Genomic DNA, 23,308 nt, shown 5'->3' with positions numbered 1-23,308 from the left:
CATCCATCGTTCTATCCATCATTATATCCATCTATCTATCCATCTATCTGTCTGTCTATTGATCGTTCTGTCTATCTATCGTTCTGTCATTCTATCTATCATCCATCCATCCATCGTTCTATCTATCTATCTACCATCCATCCATCTACCTTCCATCCATCTATCATCTGTCGTTTTATCTATCTGTCGTTCCATCCATCCATCATCCATTCATCCATCTATCAATCTATCCATCTATCATTCTATCTATCATTCTATCCATCCATCGTTCTATCCATCGTTCTATCTATCTATCTATCTATCTATTTATCTATCCATCTGTCTGTCTGTTGGTCGTTCTGTCTATTGTTCTATCCATCTATCTGTCGTTCTATCATTCTATCATTCTATCTATCCACCATCCATCCATCCATCCATCTATCATTCTATCTATCTATCTATCTATCTATCTATCTATCTACCATCTATCTACCATCCATCCATCCATCCATCTACCATCCATGTATCATCTGTCATTCTATCTATCTATCTATCTATCTATCTATCTATCGTTCTATCGTTCTATCTATCGTTCTATCTATTAATCTATCGTTCTATCTATCATTCTGTCCATCCATCGATCTATCCATCGTTCCATCCATCCATCCATCCATCATATTGTCATATTCCATAATAATAACATACAGTTCAGAGATGTTGATTACCCATTCAGTGAAGGATTCATCAAACTGGTTTAAACTGTTTACTTCTGTGAGTCGTTTTGAATGATTCACTTAACAGAACCAAATCATAGGAATCAATTGCTCATGAATCAAAATGTTTGTTTGTTATTACCATTGAGGGCAACTTTATAATCTCAATAACTCAGTCTTTTCTTGTCATTGGTTACACAATCTCAAAATACTGAATCATGACCAAATTTCACAAATCGTGACTCAATGCATCAGAATCATATCTTTGTTTGTAAGTTGGTGGTGGTGTTAAACTGATGTAGTATCCTGGCATTATTATTCTTTTTAATGTGTTTTGAATGTGAATGTCAACTAATCAACTACTTTTCTCTCCTTCTGTGTGTTTTATTCTAGACGATGCTCACTGCCATCTCCATGAGTGCCATCGCCACAAACGGCGTAGTGCCAGGTAAGCGAGCCCCTGCTAGAGCTTAACATGTGCATGTGGGTCGCCTTGGAAACAGGAAGCAGTCACCGTAGCAACAACAACTCTGAGCAATGACCAGACAGCAATATCCTCAAAGCTATATTTATGTATTCATAATTCTGAGCATGGCCTGTCCTAATGACCACCTCGATCTCATCTCCTGATTGGAGGAGAGCAGAGGTGAGGTGAAATTGCCAGGTTTGGTTTCCCGTCCGTTGTTCATCAGCGATAGGCTGCTATTATCCCTATAGTGCTAAAAACCGCTCTATAAGCATGCTTAATATTTTCCAAGAAACAGGAAGTTGTAATTGTGGGTTGTATTGAGCAATTTTTCAGAGCTGTCAACACCAGAATGCTTTGTTAATATCCTATAATATCGTTTCCTAAGAGGGTTTTTTGTTTGTGATCATGCATCTGTTTTTACCAGCTGGAGGCTCCTATTACATGATCTCTCGTTCTCTGGGCCCTGAGTTTGGAGGAGCTGTAGGCATCTGCTTCTACTTGGGCACCACCTATGCTGGAGCAATGTACATCCTGGGCTGCATCGAGATCCTGCTGGTGAGATGACCAACCTGTGTGCTTTATGAGTCCATGTCTTAAAGTATTAGTTCACTTCAGAATTAAATTTGCTGATAAATTACTCACCCCCATGTCATCCATGATGTTTATGTCTTTCTATCTTCAGTCAAAAAGAAATTAAGGTTTTTGAGGAAAACATTCCAGGATTTTTCTCCATATAGTGGACTTCAACTGTTACCAACAAGTTGAAGGTCCAAATGTCAGTTTCAGTGCAGCTTCAAAGAGCTCTACACGATCCCAGACGAGGAATAAGAGTCTTATCTAGAGAAACCATTGGTCATTTTCTAAAAAAAAAAACTAAAAAAAAACACAAATGCTCATCTTGCACTGCTCTGGAGTGCATCAAACATTACATAATCACGTTGGAAAGGTCACGCGTGACGTAGGCGGAAGTACAGCAGTAGGGCGATAAATTCCAACTTCAAAAAACCCGTTGGTAACTGTTGAAGTTCACTATATGGAGAAAAATCCTGGAATGTTTTCCTCAAAAATCTTAATTTCTTCTCGACTGAAGAAAGAAAGACATGAACATCTTAGATGACATGGGGGTGAGTAAATTATCAGGAAATTTTAATTCTGAAGAGAACTAATCCTTTAAAGAGGACCTGCTGTTATGCCCTTTTACAAAGTCTTGTTTTTGGGCTGTACTAGAACAGGTTTTCATGCTTGAATGTTCAAAAAACACATTATTTTTCACATATTTGTCATTGTTGCAGCTCCTCTCTCCCAGTCTGTCAGTAATGCTCTGTTTAGTTCCTGTCTCTATGAAGCCCCTCCTTCTGAAAAGCACAATGTGCTCTGATTGGTCGGCTGGAGCAGTGTGTTGTGATTGGTCAAGCACTTCGAGCGAGTTTGGGAAATGCCCTGCCCCTTACCATAACCGCCAGTTTCAACACACTACTAACTCAACCAGGCCCTGCCCCTTTATTTTGCATATGCTTTTTATTTAAATGAGGAATATTGTGATGTGTTCATTCCCGGAAGAAAAGTCAAGACTACAATGGAGGCGTTTCAGGGAGTTCAGAAACAGTGACACTGATATAGAGAATAACTCCCGCTGGAGGGACTTTGTGCTTTGCAGACCTTTTTCATGCTCAAACAGCAACATTACACACTAAAGAAAGTTGCAAAAACAGCATTTAAAAGACATTTAGTGCCATATTTACTAACAGCTTGTGCAAGTGCAAACCCTCTTTTGGCGTTAAAAAACTACTGTCAGGATTTACTAAAGACACACAGTGAAAAATTAGCACTGAAAAGGCGTCGTTTTTGCGGCTGACCTTATTGCATATGCATTTGTAGGAGTTTCCCTTTCAGATGCAAAATTTATGGGAGGAGAGTATTTAAATGAATCATGCAAGGTGATTTACTAAGGTTTGTGCTAGTCAATTTACTGGTGTTTGCGGCATTATTTAGTGCCCAAAAAAGCATGTCTTAAACCAGACGTTAATTTGTGCTGCTCTTGGTAGACTGCGTTAGTCATTATGGAAATGATCCGGCTGCGTCCGTGTTCTTTAATTTGCATGTCGTCAGTAGATCACGCGCAGAACTTTCTACTCCCATCACGCTTTTTTGGAATTGTGCTCTCAATCTAATTAACCCTGTTTAGCAATTCTGGCCCTTAATATAAAGCATAAGTTGTATAGACTACTTTTTTGGTGCTTTTTGTCTTTTTGGGAGCTCGTCATCCACGATTCACTGTATTCTTTTGTGCAGCCTGGACATTCTGATAAACTATTCCTTTTGATCTCCATGAGAGAAAGAAAGTCTTGGGTTAGGAAAGACAAATTTAACAGAAAAAAATGTATCATAAGTGACTTTTATTCTTTAAATCAACCAAAGAAATGCATGCACATTTTGTGGGATTGTGGGATATCATTGGCAGTGAAAGACCTGTTCTAAACCGCCTTTTGAAAATCAACCAGATGAAGACATCTTAATAGTCAGGATGTTTTGAGAACACACTCAAATCATACATGTCAAAGTTTATTTCATTTCTTGTTGTTCATCACTCTTTCGTTTTATCTCTCTATCTCTCATCCTGCTTTCCCTCCCTCCTCTTAGAGAGAGTAATTAAGTAATTATGCAGACTCTGCGTTTAATTGTGCCGCTGATGAGTGCTAGCGTGTCCTCCGAGCCTCGCTTGTCTCGTGTTTTAACACACGTGTTCTCGGCTGCTCGTGTATTTTTTCGTATTACTCGTCGGGGGCTCGAGTCTATCTGACTTCTGGGTTAATTCCTTCTACCAGAGGAACATAGGCTTAGCTCCCATTGTCCGTGGAAAATCTTCTCCATGCTTGAGATCCGCGGGTCCACGGCGTGCTGATTCGAGCAAGTGTTTTATCCAGCCTACGGTTCAGAAGGACACTAAGACATCAGTTTAAAGCAAGCCGAATAAAGCTGTATTGTGTAACTCGGCAGATATTATTAAAATGAGCAGGTCACCATAGAGACTAGCTGATCAGATGTGTGTATGTGTGTGTATTTCATCAATTCAGCAAAGCTTATTTGCAGTGCCGTCACTTCCTACATGCAGATAATACAGTCTGTGAGGAGAATCCACCGAATCCCGAAGGGAGACAATCTCGGTTGACCAAAACAATTGTAATATGAATCACAGATAATTCTGAAACTTAAAAATTAAATAATTAATATTATTTGTATTATTCATATACAATATATATATATATATATATATATATATATTAGTGCTGTCAAATCAATTAATCGTGATTAATCACATCGAACATAAAAGTTTGTTTACATAATATAACTTTTATGTTAGATGCGATTAATCTTGATTAATCGATTTTGCAGCACTAATATATACATATATATATATATATATATATATATATATATATATATTAAGTATTAAGTAATATTAAGTAGTTATTGAGAATCTTATAAAAATCTGCCAAGATCATGTCCAGGTCATATTTCATCCCAAAAAAGAAAGATTTATGGAATTATATTTTATAATTATATTTTACTTACATTTTTATGCTTAATATGTCATATATCCTTTTTTAACTATTTTGTTATTTCGTTGTTATTTTGTTATATGGTGTATATGTGTGTCTAAAACTAAATATATTGAATATCATTAACATATTGTTTTATCCAGCAGTGACCCTGCATTTATTTAATGACAAAACATGGGTGAATCTTATGAAATCGTGTCTGGGTCACCTGAAAATGACCTGAAAAAAAATATGTTCTGCATAAAGCCTATTTTTAGGATAAATTTGTTTTCTTTCCATTAAGATATTATGTCATGACACTTTACATTGACATATTTTCCCCCTCAAATTGTTTCTGTAAGCAAAATGTAATTAAATATAATTAGAGTGAATTATGACCCAGGAATGTTTTTGACAAATTTCGTAAGATTCTCAATAATTACTAATTTTTATCCTAATTATAAGGGGCAAAGTATTAAATAGTTTAATGAACAATGCAATATATTGTGCTTAGAGGCATGAAACAAAGCATATGCACCCAAAAGTTTATGCCTTTGAATATAATTTAGGTCAGGCCTCTAATAAGGACTAATGGCGGGCCATTTGCAGTATTAATTCCATGCTTGACTGGTTCAATTAGTGCTTGTAGAACTGAACTCATTTTAGTCTGTTTTACCGCCTATGTCATTGTGAATCTCACTCATCTCTCTTTCCCTTGTCTCTCTTTGTCTGTTTGCTATTTTTTTACTCTTTTTGTAGGTTTATGCTTTTTTGGAGTTATTTTGTTTAACCTGTTTGTTTAATGGGGGTTGTTTTTATCATTTGTACACTCTTTTTCTGATCTTTAACCCTCCCCAATTTTGTTTTTGTATTATATTTGACTGTTCAGTTCATGTTATAAACATTAGTCTTATAAGTCAATAAGCTATTAAGTCTTCATCAGCGATTTTGTAAGTAAAATAGATATCAAACATTGTCCATTTGGTTATTGTTATGTTGACTGAAATGAGGATGATCTGAACCAGTTTTGATAGGAAAAATAGAGGAAAAATGATACATGAAATTATTTATAATGGCATATTAGCTGAAATTTTATTTATTTATTTATTTATTTATTTTTTGTGGTGCTTTAGGGTGTTTTGAAAAAGTCCCTAGTGAAACACTCGATTATCATTTAGAAAATGAAGAAGAAAGACCCTTTTTATTCTCAGAGAGGCAGTTTAACAAGCGTAAAGTAAAATGATGAGGACCGCAGGTTAGCGGCATCCATAAACATGTAAGATTAAGTCCATAAAGTGAGGGAAGTTATTTTATCATAGAATATTGACAGACAGCCTGAATTATTTTCTTATTTTTCTTATTTTTTGATTAGCTTTTATCCTTTTAATTCATTTTTCCTCTTTGCACCATTTTTCCTCCTCCTATCTCAGGTGTACATTGTACCACAAGCGGCCATTTTTAAGATGGAAGGTCTGGAGGGAGCCGAGGCCGAATCCGCCATGCTGAACAACATGCGTATTTACGGCACGCTAGTGCTGAGTTTCATGGCCATCGTGGTGTTTGTAGGAGTGAAGTACGTGAACAAGCTGGCGCTCCTCTTCCTCGCCTGTGTCATCTGTTCGATTCTCGCCGTCTACGCTGGAGTGATCAAGACCGCCTTCGAGCCTCCAATCTTCCCGTATGTGCCTCGTGAATATTATAACCGCATTTATCAGAACCACACTTACGTCAGAAAAATCCTGTACACAGCAGTGTTATTTTAATTTTATTATAGTTTTATTAAAGGGGACCTATTATGCAAAATTCATTTTCATAAGATGTTTGAACACAGATGTGTGTCTGCAGTGTGTGGAAATGACCAGCTTATAATGGTAAAAATCCAGTCACTCCTTTTTTTACAAGTCCCATAAATCAGAAGCAGTATCTTTCAGATTCAGATTCTTCATTTTTGAGGGAAATGTCCCAAAGAAAGTAGGTAAAGTCTTGTACGTTTGCGCCAATTGTTTTACGCCGGACTGCTTCACAAACGAGGGTCTCTTCAACATTGGATTTTCACAAAGTTTGATTCTGAAAGGTGGGTCAATACCAACGCTTCGTGCTCAAACTTCATATCCAGAACTGATGCTTCCCTCGTGTTATCGGAATTATCGTAAACAAGAGTTTCCTTGTTAAAAATTGCACATGAACGCCCTTTCTGACATTTTTGGTGCATGAGATTGCCCTGTTTTTTGTTGTTGTCAGTATGCTGGAGCAAGAGTTCTTGAAACTCCGCCCTCTTCTGGAAAGGGGGCTGGGAGCAACAGCTCATTTGCATTTAAAGGGACACACTCAAAAATGGCGTTTTTTTTGCTCACACCCAAAAAGTGGCAAATTTGACAAGCTATAATAAATGATCTGTGGGGTATTTTGAGCTGAAACTTCACAGACACATTCTGGAGACACCAGAGACTTATATTACATCTTGTGAAAAGTTGCATAATTGGTCCCCTTTAATATTTTGAATTAGATTTTAGTTTTATGTTTTTTAGTTTTCATGTTAATTTTAATTCATTTTTAGTAATTTCGTCATGTGCTTTTAAATATGCTATTTATTTTTATTTCAGTTTTAGTTTGTATTTATTTCCAGTTAGTAATTTTAGTGCTTCAACTGTTTTAGTTTAGTTTACTGTTCAACTAATATTTATATTTGTTTATTATAGCCTTATTTCAATTAACAGAAATGTTTTTAATAGTTTTATTTAACAATAATAACCCTGGTACACTGTAATAAATTATTTTTTTTTAAGTTGTAAATAAAGATTATTTTACAAGAAAATACTATTTCAGTTTTTCTACTTCAAAATTTCAAGTTTAACTCAATGTGTGACGTGCCTTTGAAATATGTGATGTTTGAAATGATTTCCACAGAGTGTGTGTGCTGGGAAACCGGACTCTGGTTTGGAAAGGTTTCGATGTGTGTGCGAAGGTCATCGAGAGAGAAAACGCCACGGTCACCACCGAACTCTGGCGGCTCTTTTGCGACTCTGAGTTCCTGAACGCAACCTGCGACAGCTATTTCGCCAATAACAACGTCACAGAAATACAAGGCATCCCAGGTGTTATGAGTGGCACCCTGCGCGGTAAATACAGCCACAAAATGACATCATCACAACACACAGAATTATAACCATGCAAAAAGCAATTCTATATAACATGCACAAAGTTGTGGCACCGAAGACTGGAGTAATGATGCTGAAAATTCAGCTTCGAATCACAGGAATAAATTACATTTTAAAATATATTCACATAGAAAACTCTTATTTTAATTTATAATAATATTTCACAATATTACTGTTTTTACTGTACTTTTGATCAAATAAATGAAGCCTTGGTGAGCAGAAGAGACTCTTTCAAAGACATTAAAACATTTTACCCCAAACTTTTGACACCAGTGTACCTACAGAAGATATTTACTTTTGTCTATGAGCTTTTGTCCTGCAGCCTGGAGAAATTAATATTAAATGTATTCATTTTTCAGCTACAAACTTAATTGTGTATGCTAACCATCACTATTACTATTGCTATTATTTAAGGTATTATGCCCATATTTAAAAAATGTCTAAATGTACGAATTTCTCATATTCTCTCTTTTTGTTTTGCTTTATCCCTTTTTGATCCAGAGAACCTCTTTGGGAATTATATGGAAAAGGGTTCATTCATTGAGAAGTTGGGAATAACAGCTGTGGAGGAACCTGACTCCATCCCGACCAACACTAACCGCTATGTGCTCGCTGACATCACCAGTTTCTTTACCATGCTGGTGGGCATCTACTTCCCCTCCGTGACCGGTTAGTCTTCTCTTGACAGCCTGATCACATCCATTATTTATGATTATGAAAATTAACCTTGTAGATCAGAATTTAAAGGAATGTCTGGCAACACTTTACAATAAGGTTCCATTTGTTAACATTAGTTATCTACATTGAACTAACAATGAAAAATTCTTCTAAAGCATTTATTATTCTTAATGTTGCTGTTTGAGCATAAACCATTCAGAAACATCCAGTTTCATTCTAATAGTTGTAACTTCTTCCTGAGTCTCTCCATCAGTGTCGACTCTGGTTTGAACAATGTAAGGCTGAACACCGTTACTGACAATCCTCATTTTGGCTGCGTGAGATTCTCCAGCTTTGTTGTTGTCGAGCAACCGAAGCGTGAGCTGTTAAAGATCCGCCCTCTTCTGGAGCTGCTGCTGGGCCGGGAGCAGCAGCTCATTTGCATTTAAAGGGACACACACAAAAACGGCGTGTTTTTGCTCACACCCAAATAGGGGCAAATTTGACAAGTTATAATAAATGATCTGTGGGGTATTTTGAGCTGAAACTTCACAGACACATTCTGGGGACACCAGAGACTTATATTACATCTTGTGAAAAGGGGCATTATAGGTCCCCTTTAACAAAGATTAATAAATACTGTAACAAATGTATTGTTTGTTTTTAATTGTTAATGCATTAACTAATGTTAGCTAATTTGACCATATTGTAAAGTGTTACTGTAATACCAAAAGTCAAAGTTTGGATTTGCCACATTTTAGAATACAAGTCAAATCATCAAAACTATGAAATAACTCAAATGGAAGTATGGGGAATTACTGTACAAGCAAAACATTGTGTGTCTTGTTTTAAACAGGGATCATGGCTGGATCAAACCGATCCGGTGATTTGCGGGATGCCCAGAAGTCCATTCCCGTCGGCACCATCCTGGCCATCACCACCACTTCCATCATCTGTATCTTTTCATACATGAACACACACATGTACAGCACTCCACCTGGTGGACACAGTCTGATATAACATCCTCCTGCACTACAGTTTATGATAATGATCAAATAACTATTTTTTAGCGATTCAGTCAAATCAGTCTCTGGCAAAATGAAGTTTACTACAGAAAAGAAGGTCAGTATGTTTTTGAACTAGTTCATTGAAAATAATTCAGTAAAGTGAATCAGACTTGCCAATGCTAATAGTATACATTATAAGAGGCTGGTCATTCATAACTAAAAGTGGTTTATAAACACTCAAAACCAGCTGGGAAAAAAAAAAAAAAAAAAAAAACCTTCACCGAATGTTCTTTAACTGAAGTATTCAGACATGTCCAGCGTGTTGCTGTTTGGCGCCTGCATCGAGGGAACGGTGCTGAGGGATAAGTATGTTATTCACACTTTGTTTAACTTATAAATATGTCATGTGATTTAGTGTTTGGACCCTTTGATTTAGCGCATGAGAAGATACATTGTAAGATTTTGTAATGCTCTTAAATGAAGTCTCTTCTGCTCACCAAAGCTGCATTTATTTGATTAAAAATACAGGAAAAACTGTAAAATTGTGAAATGTTATTTTGATTTAAAATAGCCATTTTCTATGTGAATATATTGTAAATTGTAATTTATTCCTGTGATTTAAAGCTGAATTTTCAGCATCATTACTCCAGTCTTAAGTGTCACATGATCCTTCAGAAATCATTGTAATATGCTGATTTGCTCCTCAAGAAACATTTCTGCATTTATTTCAGGTTTGGTGAGGCCGTCAGGGGTAATTTGGTGATCGGGACGCTGGCGTGGCCGTCGCCCTGGGTCATCGTCTTCGGCTCCTTCTTCTCCACCTGCGGTGCAGGGCTTCAGAGCTTGACCGGCGCTCCTCGTCTCCTACAGGCCATCGCACGAGACGGCATAGTGCCGTTCCTCAGGGTGAGGAGCCAGACTGAAAGTCAGATTCACATTGCAGCTTCTTCTGGCCGAGAGCTGCCCACGTTGACCTTGTGTTTAGCTGCTCGTGTGTGTGTGTTGCAGGTGTTTGGCCATGGAAAAGCAAACGGGGAGCCCACCTGGGCATTGCTCCTGACCGCTTGTATCTGTGAGAGTGGAATCCTCATCGCTTCTCTGGATAACGTCGCTCCGATTCTCTCCATGTAAGAGGCGTCACGCTCACAAACAAACATGCACTAAAATATACAGCGGACCCAGAAAATGTTTGCACACTTGAGTCACATTAAAGAAAAAAGACTGAATATCAATGCATTAGATAATAAAATTTAAAAACAAATAGCATCCACCAGTTTTGTTATTGGTAACTAAAATAAAACTATTAAAATTTGTTTTCAGCAATTGAAACAAAGCTGAAATAAAATAAAATATAAATATTAGATAAGAAAATTAGAAATGTTGCCTCAGCAAATAACTGAAATAAACTATGTTGGAGTTGACTATGATGACTACGGGTACATTTACACAACAGCGATGTACTAAAAATGGAAAAGTTTTTTTTTTTTTTTTGTACAGATGACAACGTTATCAAAACTATCCCCATTTACACGGATCCACGAAAATGACTAAAAACGCTTTTACAGATCTTTTACAGATCACTCGTGCCAAACATGCATCTATCCACCTTATTTTTACAGTTTACTGCACTTGGCTAATAAATCGGAAGTCTCGCACATTTACAGAAAACACATTGAAAAATAAGATGGATAGACTAAACATGTAATACGCATGTGCATGCCATCATCGTTTTGACAGATTCACGTTTTTGCAGTTTACACGGAGATGATAACGGTATCGTTTTCAAAAACTTGAAACCCATTTTCAAAAGTTTGCGATTTCAGGCCACCAAAACGCTGTTGTCGTGTAAATGAACAGCCAAAACGCAAAAAAAGTTGTCGTGTAAACAGCCCCTCAAACTAGAAAATAAAAATAAATTGAAGCTAAATAGAATTTTTTTTTAAAAAATAATTACAAAAAGTCACAGAGGCACTTAACAAAATTAGTTATTTTACAAAAAATATAAAAGCAGGGTTTCTGCAGGCTTTAAAAAGGTCTTAAAAGCCTTAATTCACCCTTACACAAATTAAGGCCTTAAAAACGTCTCAAATCAGAGCAGAAAGTCTTAAATTCACAAAGTCATGGCGTTAAATGTCTTTAAATAAAGATACACTTACTTGAGATGCAAATTTAAAAAGAAGTTCTGAAAATTGAACGAAATGAAGTGAGTGTATGCTTAAAACAAAAACAAATATCTGTCAATGAGTTATGAAAACTTTCCTTTGTATTAAGTTTATTTTTCTGAGCCCATTGGCAGATATTTGTTATTGTTTTAATCATAAACTCGCTTCATTTTGATAATTTTCACAGAATTCAAGACTTATTTTTTATGTCATTAATGATATTTTATGTCATTTTGTATCTGTCATTAATGCATCTTGTTTTAAGAATCTTTAGACAATTGCACTGGGAAAAAAAAGACAAGTAGAATAAGAAATAATAATAAAATAACAATATTTCAGCTTTATTTCAAATAACATTAACAAAAATGATTTTTTTTGCATTAACTATCAATATGATGCTCTAAACGCAAACAAACAAATACTGTCTTCATTTCAGCACTATTGTGTTTTATTTACCTTATTTTAGCTATTTTAACTATATATATATATATATATATATATAGTTAATATATCAATATTATGTCTAAAATTATATTATGTCTTCAATATTATGTCTAAAACAATCACATTCAGACATTTTAAGTGTGGTTTAAGGGTCCAAACACTTTTTGAGATCACTGTACTTCATCTGTTAGTGTTTATTGACATGATCATGGTTGTTTTTCTCGTGCTGCTGCAGGTTTTTCCTCATGTGCTACATGTTTGTGAATTTGGCCTGTGCTGTTCAAACTCTACTCAGAACGCCCAACTGGAGACCACGATTCAAGTTCTACCACTGGTGAGCTTCAGACGGGCACGTCTCGCCGTTTATCGTGGCTTTACTTGTGTTTGTACACTAACATTTGCTCTTCTCCGACAGGACTCTATCCTTCCTCGGCATGAGTCTTTGTCTCTCGCTCATGTTCATTTGTTCCTGGTACTATGCCATCGTTGCCATGGGGATCGCCGGCTGTATCTACAAGTATATCGAGTTCCGAGGGTAAGTGGATTGTGACCCGGAGTCGGGGGAGGCTGGCGGGGTGGAAAACGAAGAAGATGGATTAGAATTGAGTTTTAGGCGTTTGACCTGTCAGGATTTTTAGATCCCTCATAATCCGCCCGGCCAAGAACAGCTGAAATCTGCTCCGGGATTTGATTAGTTTAGTGCTTTTCTTTTGGAAACAATTCTAGAGTCAAACCGAACAGTGACCCGAGTCTGTAGCCGGAAATTAAAGAGGAGGGGCAAAATGACGGCAGGATTATAGAGTCTGAGGCTGTGCTCGGCTGTGCTAGAATACTGCACAGTATACTTAAGAACAGAACAATGTACATTTAAAATAGTAGTATGCATACTATTTGAACGTTTTGCAGTCAAATAATGAATCAGAATGCAAGGTTAAGTTGAGTGGATTGCATTCTGGGATACTGTACCCAGTATAGGGTTCTCTGTTGTACAATGCACATGTTTCCAAATGTACTAGGTCACTAGGTCAAGGTGTTGCATGCAACCCGAAAATTAGTGTGCTGCACACATCATAAACATGTATAACATACTCCAGATATAGTAAGAGTAATATGGTAGTATGCCATTCCAAACATAAGCAAAGTGTGTGTGTGTGTGTGTGTGTGTGTGTGTGTGTGTGTGTGTGTGTGTGTGCGCGCACGTTTACAGGGCGGAAAAGGAATGGGGTGATGGAATAAGAGGTCTGTCGCTCAGTGCGGCCCGCTTCGCCCTGATGAGGTTGGAAGAGGGACCACCACACACCAAGAACTGGAGGTGAGCCATAAATATTTTATATTTATATAAATAGATGTATTTTTACCTATATTTATTCTCATGTATATATTTAGGCATATCTTTTCATTTATATTTTAATGTTTATATATATATATATGTTTATATATATTTATTTATTTATTTATTTATTCATTCATATTTAGATTAATATATTTATATAATGTGTGTGTGTGTGTGTGTATATATATATATATATATATATATATATATATATATATATATATTATATTAATATATATTAATATAAAAATACATATATTATTTTATTATTAATTATAAATTATAATGTATAACCGTCAAATAAACTATGTTGAACTAAAAGGACTAAAACTGGTATAAAAACAAATTAAAGGTAAATAGAATTAAAAAAATTATAATAATAAAAAGTTACTTAAAATGAAAAAAGGTACTTAAAATTACTAAAACTAAAATGAAAATGAAAACTAAAAGTATAAAGGGTCACTCAAAATGTTAATAAATACTATAATAGTAGTATAAAAAATAATACTAAAATATTAATAACAATATTTCAGCTTTATTTCAAATAACATTAACAAAAAAATTTTATAGTTAATTTTTCTGAAAAATAACTGCATTAACTATCAAAATGATCCACTAAACACAAACAAATACTGACTGCCTTATTAATGAATTATTATTAATTATAAATTATAATGTATATATTTAAATAATATTATAATTCATATATTTAGACTAATAGATTTATAGTTATATATTTTTATTTTAAGTATAGTTGTTATTTAAATCATATTATTGGTGTTATTGCGCACAATTAATCTTTTTAAAGTTTTGACCACCGTTCAAGAACTTTTCCATTTATTCTTGATGGAGTGTGAGAAACATGCTGTAAATTCTGCTTTCATTCTCCACAGACCTCAGATATTAGTCCTGGTCAGCATGGACTCTGAACTGAATGTGGAGCAGCCGCGTCTGCTGTCTCTGACCAGTCAGCTGAAGGCTGGGAAGGGTCTGACCATCGTGGGCGCAGCGCTGGAGGGAACTTACCTGGAGAACCTTCCTCAGGGGCAGCAGGCCGAACAGGTGACATACATAGAAACACACAGACACATTTAGTAAGACAGCATTTTTGGACACCGTAGGCAAGTTCGAATCAGGGTTAATGTTCTTTTTGCAATCTCACAGTCTCTGAGGAAGCTGATGGAGGCAGAGAAGGTGAAGGGTTTCTGTCAGGTTGTCATCTCCTCCAACATGAGGGATGCCACATCACACTTGGTACAGGCCGGAGGGTTGGGTGGTCTTCAACACAACACCGTTCTGGCCAGCTGGCCACGCAACTGGAAACAGGCCGAGGATCATCAGAGCTGGAGAAACTTCATTGGTGAGAGACAGAAGCACCATTTCCAGCCGCATTGAATTCTCTTTCATGCTTGAATGGACAAAAACACACAAAAAGTATCCCAAAGTGCCCGCTTTGTCGAGTATCATCGTAAGCACAGTCTTAAATAAATTAAATAAAGTCTTAATTGACCATAAAGAGTTGTGCGTGATCGGATGTGTGTCAGATCCGCGTCATGTGCGTCAGATCTTAAAGTGACAGCAGCCTAATTAACCTGCTACAGTCTGCCATTAATGTTAATCAAAGAACAAAAGAAAAAAGAAAATCACTCACTGCTCTTAATTGAAAAACTTTTGTAGCTTTAATAAAAATAAATAAGTCTATATTTTAATCTAAATTATGCAGTGAAGACTGTGAAGTGATTTGATATCTGCTTTGATTCTGGATATTTCCTACCTGTTAGATCAAATATTTAAAATATATTGTCTTTATGTTGTTTCTACTTTAATTTGGAGATATAAATGTGAAATTATTACGATATAATATACTGAAAACTTTAATATTAGATGCGATTAATTGTGATTTTCTATTTTAATATACTTTAAAGTAAAATTTATTTCTGTGATGCAAAGCTGAATTTTCAGCTTCATTACTCCAGTCTTCAGTGTCACATTTGATACTTTTTTCAGGATTCATTGATGAATAAAAGGTTAAAAAGAACAGCATTTATTCAAAATATAAATCTTTACTATCACTTTTTATCAATTTAACACATCCGTGCTGAATAAAAGTATTAATTTCTTTCAAAAAAAAAAGAAAGAAAAAAAATTACTGACCCTAAACTTTTGAACGGTGGTGTATATTGTTACAAAAGATTTCTATTTTAAATAAATGCTTATATTTTTTAAACTTTTAATTCATCAAAGAATCCTGAAAAAGTATCACAGGTTATAAAATAATATTAAGCAGCACAACTGTTTCCAATATTGATAATAAATCAGCATATTACAATGATTTCTGAAGGATCATGTGACACTGAAGACTGGAGTAATGATGCTGACAACTCGGCTTTGCATCACAGAAATAAATTATATTTTAAAGTATATTAAAATAGAAAACCATAATTTTAAATTGTAATAATATTTCACAATATTATTGTTTTTTCTGTATTTATCATGAAATAAATGCAGCCTTAATGAGCATAAGAGACTAAAAATAGTAATGTTTCCAAACTTTTGACTGGTAGTGTGTGTGTATGTGTGTATATATATATATATATATATATATATATAGTGCAATAAAATTAATTATAGTTAATGAAATAAAATATAATATGTTTTAATACATATCATTAAATACAATTAAGTGCCCAATTAAGCACCATTTCTTCCTATTACAATGAAGAATCACAAATGAGATCTCTTTTATTGCTCAATTGTTTCTCTAAAACATCGATGCAATTAAAAGGAGAGTAAATGCCGATTTTGGAGATGTTTCTCTTTATAAAAAGACTCCAGTAATCTCACACGTGTCTCCTCCTGGAGTTCTCAATCTCAGATTTGCCAAGATACCAAAGTCTGCAACCAAAAGTCAGCCTGAATATGAATTCTTATCTAATTCTTATCAAATCATCTGTTACTGTATTGCAGCTGTTGACTCATTTGTGTGTATTCCTAAGGTATTTAAGGAAACACATCTGAGACAAAGTTGAGCAGTATAATTTTCCTCTGTCTTTGTGAGATTGAATTTACACCTCTTGAATCAGTGTATAAGGCTTTAACTCACTGGCTTGCGCTGTGGCAGCTGTGTTAAATTCATTACATCATATGTGTAAGTGTGAGTCTGTTCAGTGTTATTGCAGCTAAACTGTGAGACCAGACAGAGCAGCTGCAGCTTCACGTCTCACACCACAGATGTTCACTTGTACATTTAAAAAAAGAAATGAGTGACGGTTTAATTACGTCTGATTTGGAATGAATACTTATAGAAATAGTTGCTGAATACAAGTGTTTATCAGCTGATGCTTTTCAGGTGTTGATTCTATGTGAATACAGTCGATTAGGATTGGGTGGGATGAACAAAATCTTAAATCACAGTATAATGTATAGCACAGTAATGGTATATTTGATGATATAGCTGCTTTTAGCACAAAACCATGAGATTATGCAATTTTTTTTTGATAATCCAGTGAATTAAATATAAATAAAAAATTTATTGTATTTACATATATTTGTTATATAATTTACATTGTATTATATTTACATATTTTACTTTTAAATAGTTATTATTTTAGTTATATAATTCAGTTATTCTTACAATATACATATATTTATAAAAATATTTATATTTATCTATATATAAGTATGTTTTAAATATATTTAAATATACGTATGTTTGTTAAATTTTAAGTACAGTTATTATTTTAATTATATAATTCATTTATTCTTACAATATACATATATTTATAAATATAAGAATATTTATATTTATATAAGTATATTTTAAATATATTTAAATATACATGTTTGTTAAATTTTATTTTTAAGCACAGTTATTATTTTAATAATATTATTCAGTTATTTGTAGAATTATATGTTAATATACATATATTTATTAATATAAATGTAGTTATATTTATAAAAATATATTTTAAATAGATTTAAATGTACATATATTTATGCTAAATTATATTGGTTAATCTCAGTTATAATAATTATTCTTACAAGGGTAAGTCAATAAAAAAAAAAAAAAAAATTTACTTTTTTAATAAATATCTCTTAGTCTTATTGTAATTAATCTTTTTTAAGTTTTGATCACCATTTTTTTTTTTTTTTTTTTTTTTGGAAATTTAGTCTGCATAGTTCTCTGTAGAATTAAATATAAATCCATTGAATTAAATACAATTAAATATGTTTTACTACATATTTTAAAATATGCTACATTTTCTGTTTGTATTTGGAACTTCACAGACAGAAACCGAACGCTCAGATTATACATAAATTATACAAATAAATAAGTCTGACATCAGAGCAAAAACAGCTTCAAATTATGAAACGCCTAAAACATAAGTCTCAATCAGTAAAAATAATATATGCTTGCAAGTAAATAATAAATATAAAAGTGTCTTCATTACAGAGCTGGTAAGAGAAACCACCGCTGCCAGTAAAGCCCTGCTGGTGCCCAAGAACATCTCGGCCTTCCCATCGAACGGAGAACGCTTCACAGAGGGTCACATTGACGTCTGGTGGATCGTACATGATGGAGGCATGCTGATGCTGCTCCCGTTCCTCCTCCGCCAGCACAAGGTACAGATCAGAATGATGCATAGTTAAGTCATATCATACGGCGTCAGTTTGCAGCTCACGTGTCGGCCGTTGTTGACGTCTGTGGATGATGTTCTGTAGGTTTGGAGGAAGTGCAAGATGCGCATCTTCACTGTGGCCCAGATGGACGACAACAGCATCCAGATGAAGAAGGACCTGACGACCTTCCTGTATCACCTGCGCATAGACGCCGCAGTGGAAGTGGTGGAGATGGTAATCAATAGCATTCTGCGATATCGCATAAAAAACACTAGATGGAAAAATGAGGCGATGTTGTATAAATGTTGGTTTGGTCATTCTGAAATGCCTGAGCCAAAGTCTGATTGGGTTTAATTCCCTCCCAGACACAATTGTGTTCCCAAACACCAGCATCTGAATGCTGTCAAGAGAACATGACAGTATTTTTTTTAAGTGTTAGTGCACCCAAAAATGAAAATTATTTACTCACCCTCATGTCGTTCCACAGCCGTAAGACTTTAGTTCATCTTCGGAACACAAATTAAGATCTTTTTGAATGAAATCTGAGAGCTTTCTGTCCCTCCATTGATAGTCTTTCTACGCAATTACTACTTTCAAGACCCAAAAAGATAGTGAAGACATCATAAAAGTAATCCATGTGACTCCAGTGGTTTAACCTCAATTTTATGAAGCGATGCGAGTGCTTTGTTTGAGCAAGAACAAAAAAGTGTTACCACTTTATTTACAAAATATAAATCTCCAACGCTTCATAAAACTGAGGTTAAACCACTGGAGTCACATGGATTACTTTTACGATGTCTTTACTGCCTTTCTGGAGCTTGAAAGTGGTAGTTGTGTAGCTGTCAATAGAGGGACAGAAAGCTCTCAGATTTCATTAAAAAGATCTTCATTTGTGTTCTGAAGATGAACGAAAGTCTTACGGGTGTGGAACGACATGAGGGTGAGTAATTAGTGAAAGAATGTTCATTTGTGACCCTGGACCACAAAACCAGTCATAAGGGTCAATTAGATTTATACATCATCTGAATAAATAATCTTTCCATTGATGTATGGTTTGTTAGGATAGGACAATATTTGGTTGAGATACAATTATTTGAAAATCTGGAATCTGAGGGTGCAAAAAAATCTAAATATTAAAAAAATCACCTTTAAAGTTGTCCAAATGAAGTCCTTATCAATGCATATCCACTCACAAAAATACATTTTTGATATAATTATGGTAGGAAATTTACAAAATATCTTCATGGAACATGATCTTTACTTAATATCCTAATGATTTTTGGCATAAAAAATCGATAATTTTGACCCATACAATGTATTATTGGCAAATATACCCATGCGACTTATGACTGCTTTTGTGGTCCAGGGTCACATTTTTGTGCGAACTATCCCTTTAAATTTGTAACTATGGATGGAAACATAGCTATTGACACTTTTTAATAAATTTATTTTTCTGAACTTTTCTGTTTACTCTTGATCAGTGGTGAAAAATTATTTTGCATAGTTGTCTGTAGAATAAATATTAATCAATTAAATATAAATAAAAATCATTAAATTATATATATTTAGATTATATTTTGCTATACAGTATTAAATATGTAATTTATCTTTTCTTTGTTTATGGAACTATTATGCATAACAAATGAATAATATGTCTGACATCAGAGCAAAAACAGCTTCACCTTATGAAACAAAAGTCTCAAATCAGTAAAAATAAAATAGTTTTAAAATAATTTATTCAAGATATACATGTACTTGCTCATGTTTCTACTACTTGTGTCGTGTATTTCAAGTGTTCATAAGCTTTGTGAGACGAACAGTCCGACATTTAAGTTGAAAAGTTTATCTTACAGGGTTTGTGCGACATGAAGGTGAGCAGACTGAATCAGATATTAACCAGGGCTATTTATTTAATATTTAAATATATATTTAAAATGTTCGGCAAACAATAATGCTGTAGTAAATCCATAATTTTTTTATCTGTTATAGTATAACATTTTATAAAAATTGCCATAATTATTTAGATGATCAAATTAAATTTAGTTCAAGTGTTTGACAACAACAGACGACGTTTAGTGTGTTTTTATATGATAAAGAAAATATTTTTTAAAAATCCAGGCTATAAATATTGGCCAATAAGTTTGAGCAGATGATGACAAAATGTTTAAATATTTGGGTCAGCTATTCCTTTATGAACTGTAGACTATTTTTCCCTTCTGTACAGTTTTATGAGTAACTCTTGAAAGCTATTGCGTCTCTCTCCTCTGTCTTCAGCATGACAGTGATATCTCAGCGTACACGTATGAGAAGACCCTGGTGATGGAGCAGCGATCTCAGATCCTGAAGCAGATTAACCTCACCAAGACTGAGCGTGAACGCGAGGTAGACGTCCATCCTCAAAACATTCACTCCTGATTACTCGACACAACTTGTATGTTACATTTCCAATGCAAACTATACGTCAGTATTTTTTTTACAGATGACAGAAATATCGCAGTATACAAATGCAGTTGTTAATACTGCACTTTGAACCCGGTTATGCATGACATCACTGCTGGTGGGCGGGGCTTCGTCTCATGAATATTCTCCATCTTTCCTCTCCCTTCAGATCCAGAGCATCACTGACAGCTCTCGTGGGTCGATCCGTCGCAAGAACCCGGCCGCGGTCACAACCCAGCTGAGTGTGACTGAGGAACCTGCGGCCAGCAGCAAAGAGGAGAAACCAGAAGAGGAGGTACAGAAAAAGGAGTCAATGCTCATTTCATTCTGTGCTTGTAATCGCATCTTCAGAAATCATGAATGACTTTACAGTTTTCATCTTACATGGCAATAGCTTGTGTTCTCAACATGCTGTGATCTCAACTTGACAGATTTGTCTGATATCTCTGCAGTCCAGAGTAATGGACATGACAGAATCCATCTCTCTCTCTCTCTCTGTCTCTCAAAAGTTATTTTATTTATTTTAATATATATTATATTATATATTATATTTTATTTAAAAGAAATGCTATTTTAAGTATTTAATATGACATAATTCATTGTTTTTAATTATTTCATTTTATTTTAAAAAAGGGAATTAAGTAATTATTAGAATTATAATGAAAACAATTAGCAATAGCAAATAAATACATTTTTACTTTAAACTTATCATTTTAATGAAAATAAATACATGTTAATTATTTAATTATTGCAATTTTATTTTTAATTTGTCTTTTAACTTAATTCTAAAAACCAAAACAATTCAGTTTAAATATTAAAATGAAAGTAATCAGTCAATAAATAAATTACTTTTTTTTAAATGATCTTATTATTTAATTCATTTTTTGCTATTTATTATTTTATTTTATTTAATAATAATTTATTTATTATTGTCAATAATTGTCATTTTCATTGTCATTGTAATCATAATCTCATTTTTATTGTAATTATCTAATTTTATTCTTTATTTATTTCATTTTATTTAATAATTTATTATTTATTATTATCATTAATTATAAAGCAGTCATTTTCATTGTCATTGTAATCATAAGTCTAATTTGTATTGTAATTTTTATTGTAATTATTTGATTTTATTATTTATTTATTTTGTTTTGATTTAATTAATGTTGTTTTATTCATAATTTAATCATTTTTTATTTATTTAAAATCTTTTAATCTCTGCACATTAACAGTTGTATCTTTTCCCTCTCTTTCGCCCTGACATTCTCCATATGTATGTATGTGCCGGTCCTGCCCTCTCAGTCTGTCCCTGTGTCCCCATCCCAACAGGAACAGCTCATTCATGACAAGAGTACCAACCCGCCCACCCCGGCCACGCCCCAGTCCCCCACCGCAGAGGCCGAGACGCCCGGCACGGCCGTTCAGATGACATGGACTGAAGCCAAGTGTGATGGAGAGCAGGCCAAACCTATAGGAGCCACCACACCAGAGGCCATCAAAGACTTCTTCAACATGAAACCGTAAGTGCATTAAGGTTTAAATGTGGACTCGGTTTTGCATTGCACACTTTTACACTCTTTTTTTCTTTCTTTGTCATGCCACAGAGAGTGGGAAAATCTGTGAGTATAGATGCACCTCTGACTGCGATACATATATTAACACTCACTGATGTTGATGAATGTTTGTGAGCTTATCGTCAATGTTCTCGTTTTCAGAAACCAGTCCAATGTGAGGCGCATGCACACCGCACTCAGACTCAATGAAGTCATCATTAAGAAATCCCAGGAGGCCAAACTAGTCCTGCTCAACATGCCCGGACCACCAAAAAACAGAAGCGGCGACGAGAACTGTATCTTGATATATGCTATTATCATTTTTGGTGCTACATTGTCTCTTTTTTTTCATCACTTCCCTTTAGCCTCCTTGTTAGAGCGCCCGACTCCATGCCGGCGGACCCGGGTTTGAGTCCCGCATAGAGCGGGCAGTTCAAACAGGAGGGGTTACATTGGTGCCATTACCCAGATGGGAGTGAGGTTTGGGGGGGTGAGTTTAACAGACATAGGTCGGTAAGAGCTGTGCGTGTAAACCTCACGCCCCTGATCTCAAGAGGTGCTCTAGCGACTGATGCTAGAGACTGCGGTCTTTAGCCTCCTTGTTAGAGCGTCCGCCTCCTGTGCGGTTGGGCCCAGGTTCGAGTCCCACTTAGAGTGGGCGGTTCGAACAGGAGGGGTTACACTGGTGCCATGACCCGGATAGGAATGTGGATTAGGGGGGTGAGTGTAACGGACGTAGGCTGGTAAGAGCTGTGCGTGTAAACCTCACTCCCCTGATCTCAAGAGGCACTGTAGTGACTGATGCTAGAGACTGCGGTCTTTAACCTCCTTGTTAGAGCGCCCGCCTCCTGTGCAGATGGGCCCGGATTTGAGTCCTGCTTAGAGGGGGCGGTTCGAACAGGAGGGGCTACTTTGGTGCCGTGACCCGGGTTCGAGTCCCGCTTAGAGCGGGTGGTTTGAACAGGAGGGGTTACATTGGTGCCGTGACCCAGATAGGAGTGAGGTTTAGGGGGGTGAGTGTAACGGACATAGAACGATAAGAGCTGTGCGTGTAAACCTCACTCCCCTGATCTCACGAGGAGTTCTAGTGACTGGTGCTAGAGACTGCAGTCTTTAGCCTCCTTGTTAGAGCGCCCACCTCCCATGCGGACAGGCCCGAGTTTGAATCCCGCTTAGAGCGATCGGTTCAAATAGGAGGGCCTACATTGGTGCTGTGACACGGATTCAAGTCCCGC

The 23,308-nt window shown here is 35.3% G+C and overlaps 1 protein-coding gene across 4 annotated transcripts in view; it reads left to right on the top strand.

Moving 5' to 3' along the window:
* slc12a5a (solute carrier family 12 member 5a) overlaps positions 1-23,308 on the top strand; it is a 165,517-nt gene that overhangs the window by 134,712 nt on the left and 7,497 nt on the right. For 3 of the 4 annotated variants that reach the window (XM_051897684.1, XM_051897686.1, XM_051897687.1), the window contains 21 exons: positions 1,086-1,140; positions 1,586-1,716; positions 6,131-6,378; positions 7,608-7,819; positions 8,360-8,527; positions 9,372-9,470; positions 9,831-9,888; positions 10,254-10,428; positions 10,531-10,649; positions 12,364-12,462; positions 12,544-12,663; positions 13,336-13,440; positions 14,355-14,523; positions 14,626-14,821; positions 17,915-18,084; positions 18,184-18,315; positions 20,356-20,463; positions 20,690-20,815; positions 21,823-22,040; positions 22,125-22,139; positions 22,236-22,369. In XM_051897684.1, coding sequence (XP_051753644.1) covers positions 1,086-1,140; positions 1,586-1,716; positions 6,131-6,378; positions 7,608-7,819; positions 8,360-8,527; positions 9,372-9,470; positions 9,831-9,888; positions 10,254-10,428; positions 10,531-10,649; positions 12,364-12,462; positions 12,544-12,663; positions 13,336-13,440; positions 14,355-14,523; positions 14,626-14,821; positions 17,915-18,084; positions 18,184-18,315; positions 20,356-20,463; positions 20,690-20,815; positions 21,823-22,040; positions 22,125-22,139; positions 22,236-22,369 — 2,857 coding nt within the window. The remainder of the gene's footprint in view (positions 1-1,085; positions 1,141-1,585; positions 1,717-6,130; positions 6,379-7,607; positions 7,820-8,359; positions 8,528-9,371; positions 9,471-9,830; positions 9,889-10,253; positions 10,429-10,530; positions 10,650-12,363; positions 12,463-12,543; positions 12,664-13,335; positions 13,441-14,354; positions 14,524-14,625; positions 14,822-17,914; positions 18,085-18,183; positions 18,316-20,355; positions 20,464-20,689; positions 20,816-21,822; positions 22,041-22,124; positions 22,140-22,235; positions 22,370-23,308) is intronic. The other variant, XM_051897685.1, reaches the window with a different exon arrangement.

Source organism: Ctenopharyngodon idella, chromosome 6 (assembly GCF_019924925.1).
Source record: "Ctenopharyngodon idella isolate HZGC_01 chromosome 6, HZGC01, whole genome shotgun sequence".
Taxonomy (NCBI): domain Eukaryota; kingdom Metazoa; phylum Chordata; class Actinopteri; order Cypriniformes; family Xenocyprididae; genus Ctenopharyngodon; species Ctenopharyngodon idella.
The sequence above is the reverse complement of the archived record's forward strand: the minus strand, read 5'-3'. Positions and strand labels throughout refer to the sequence as shown.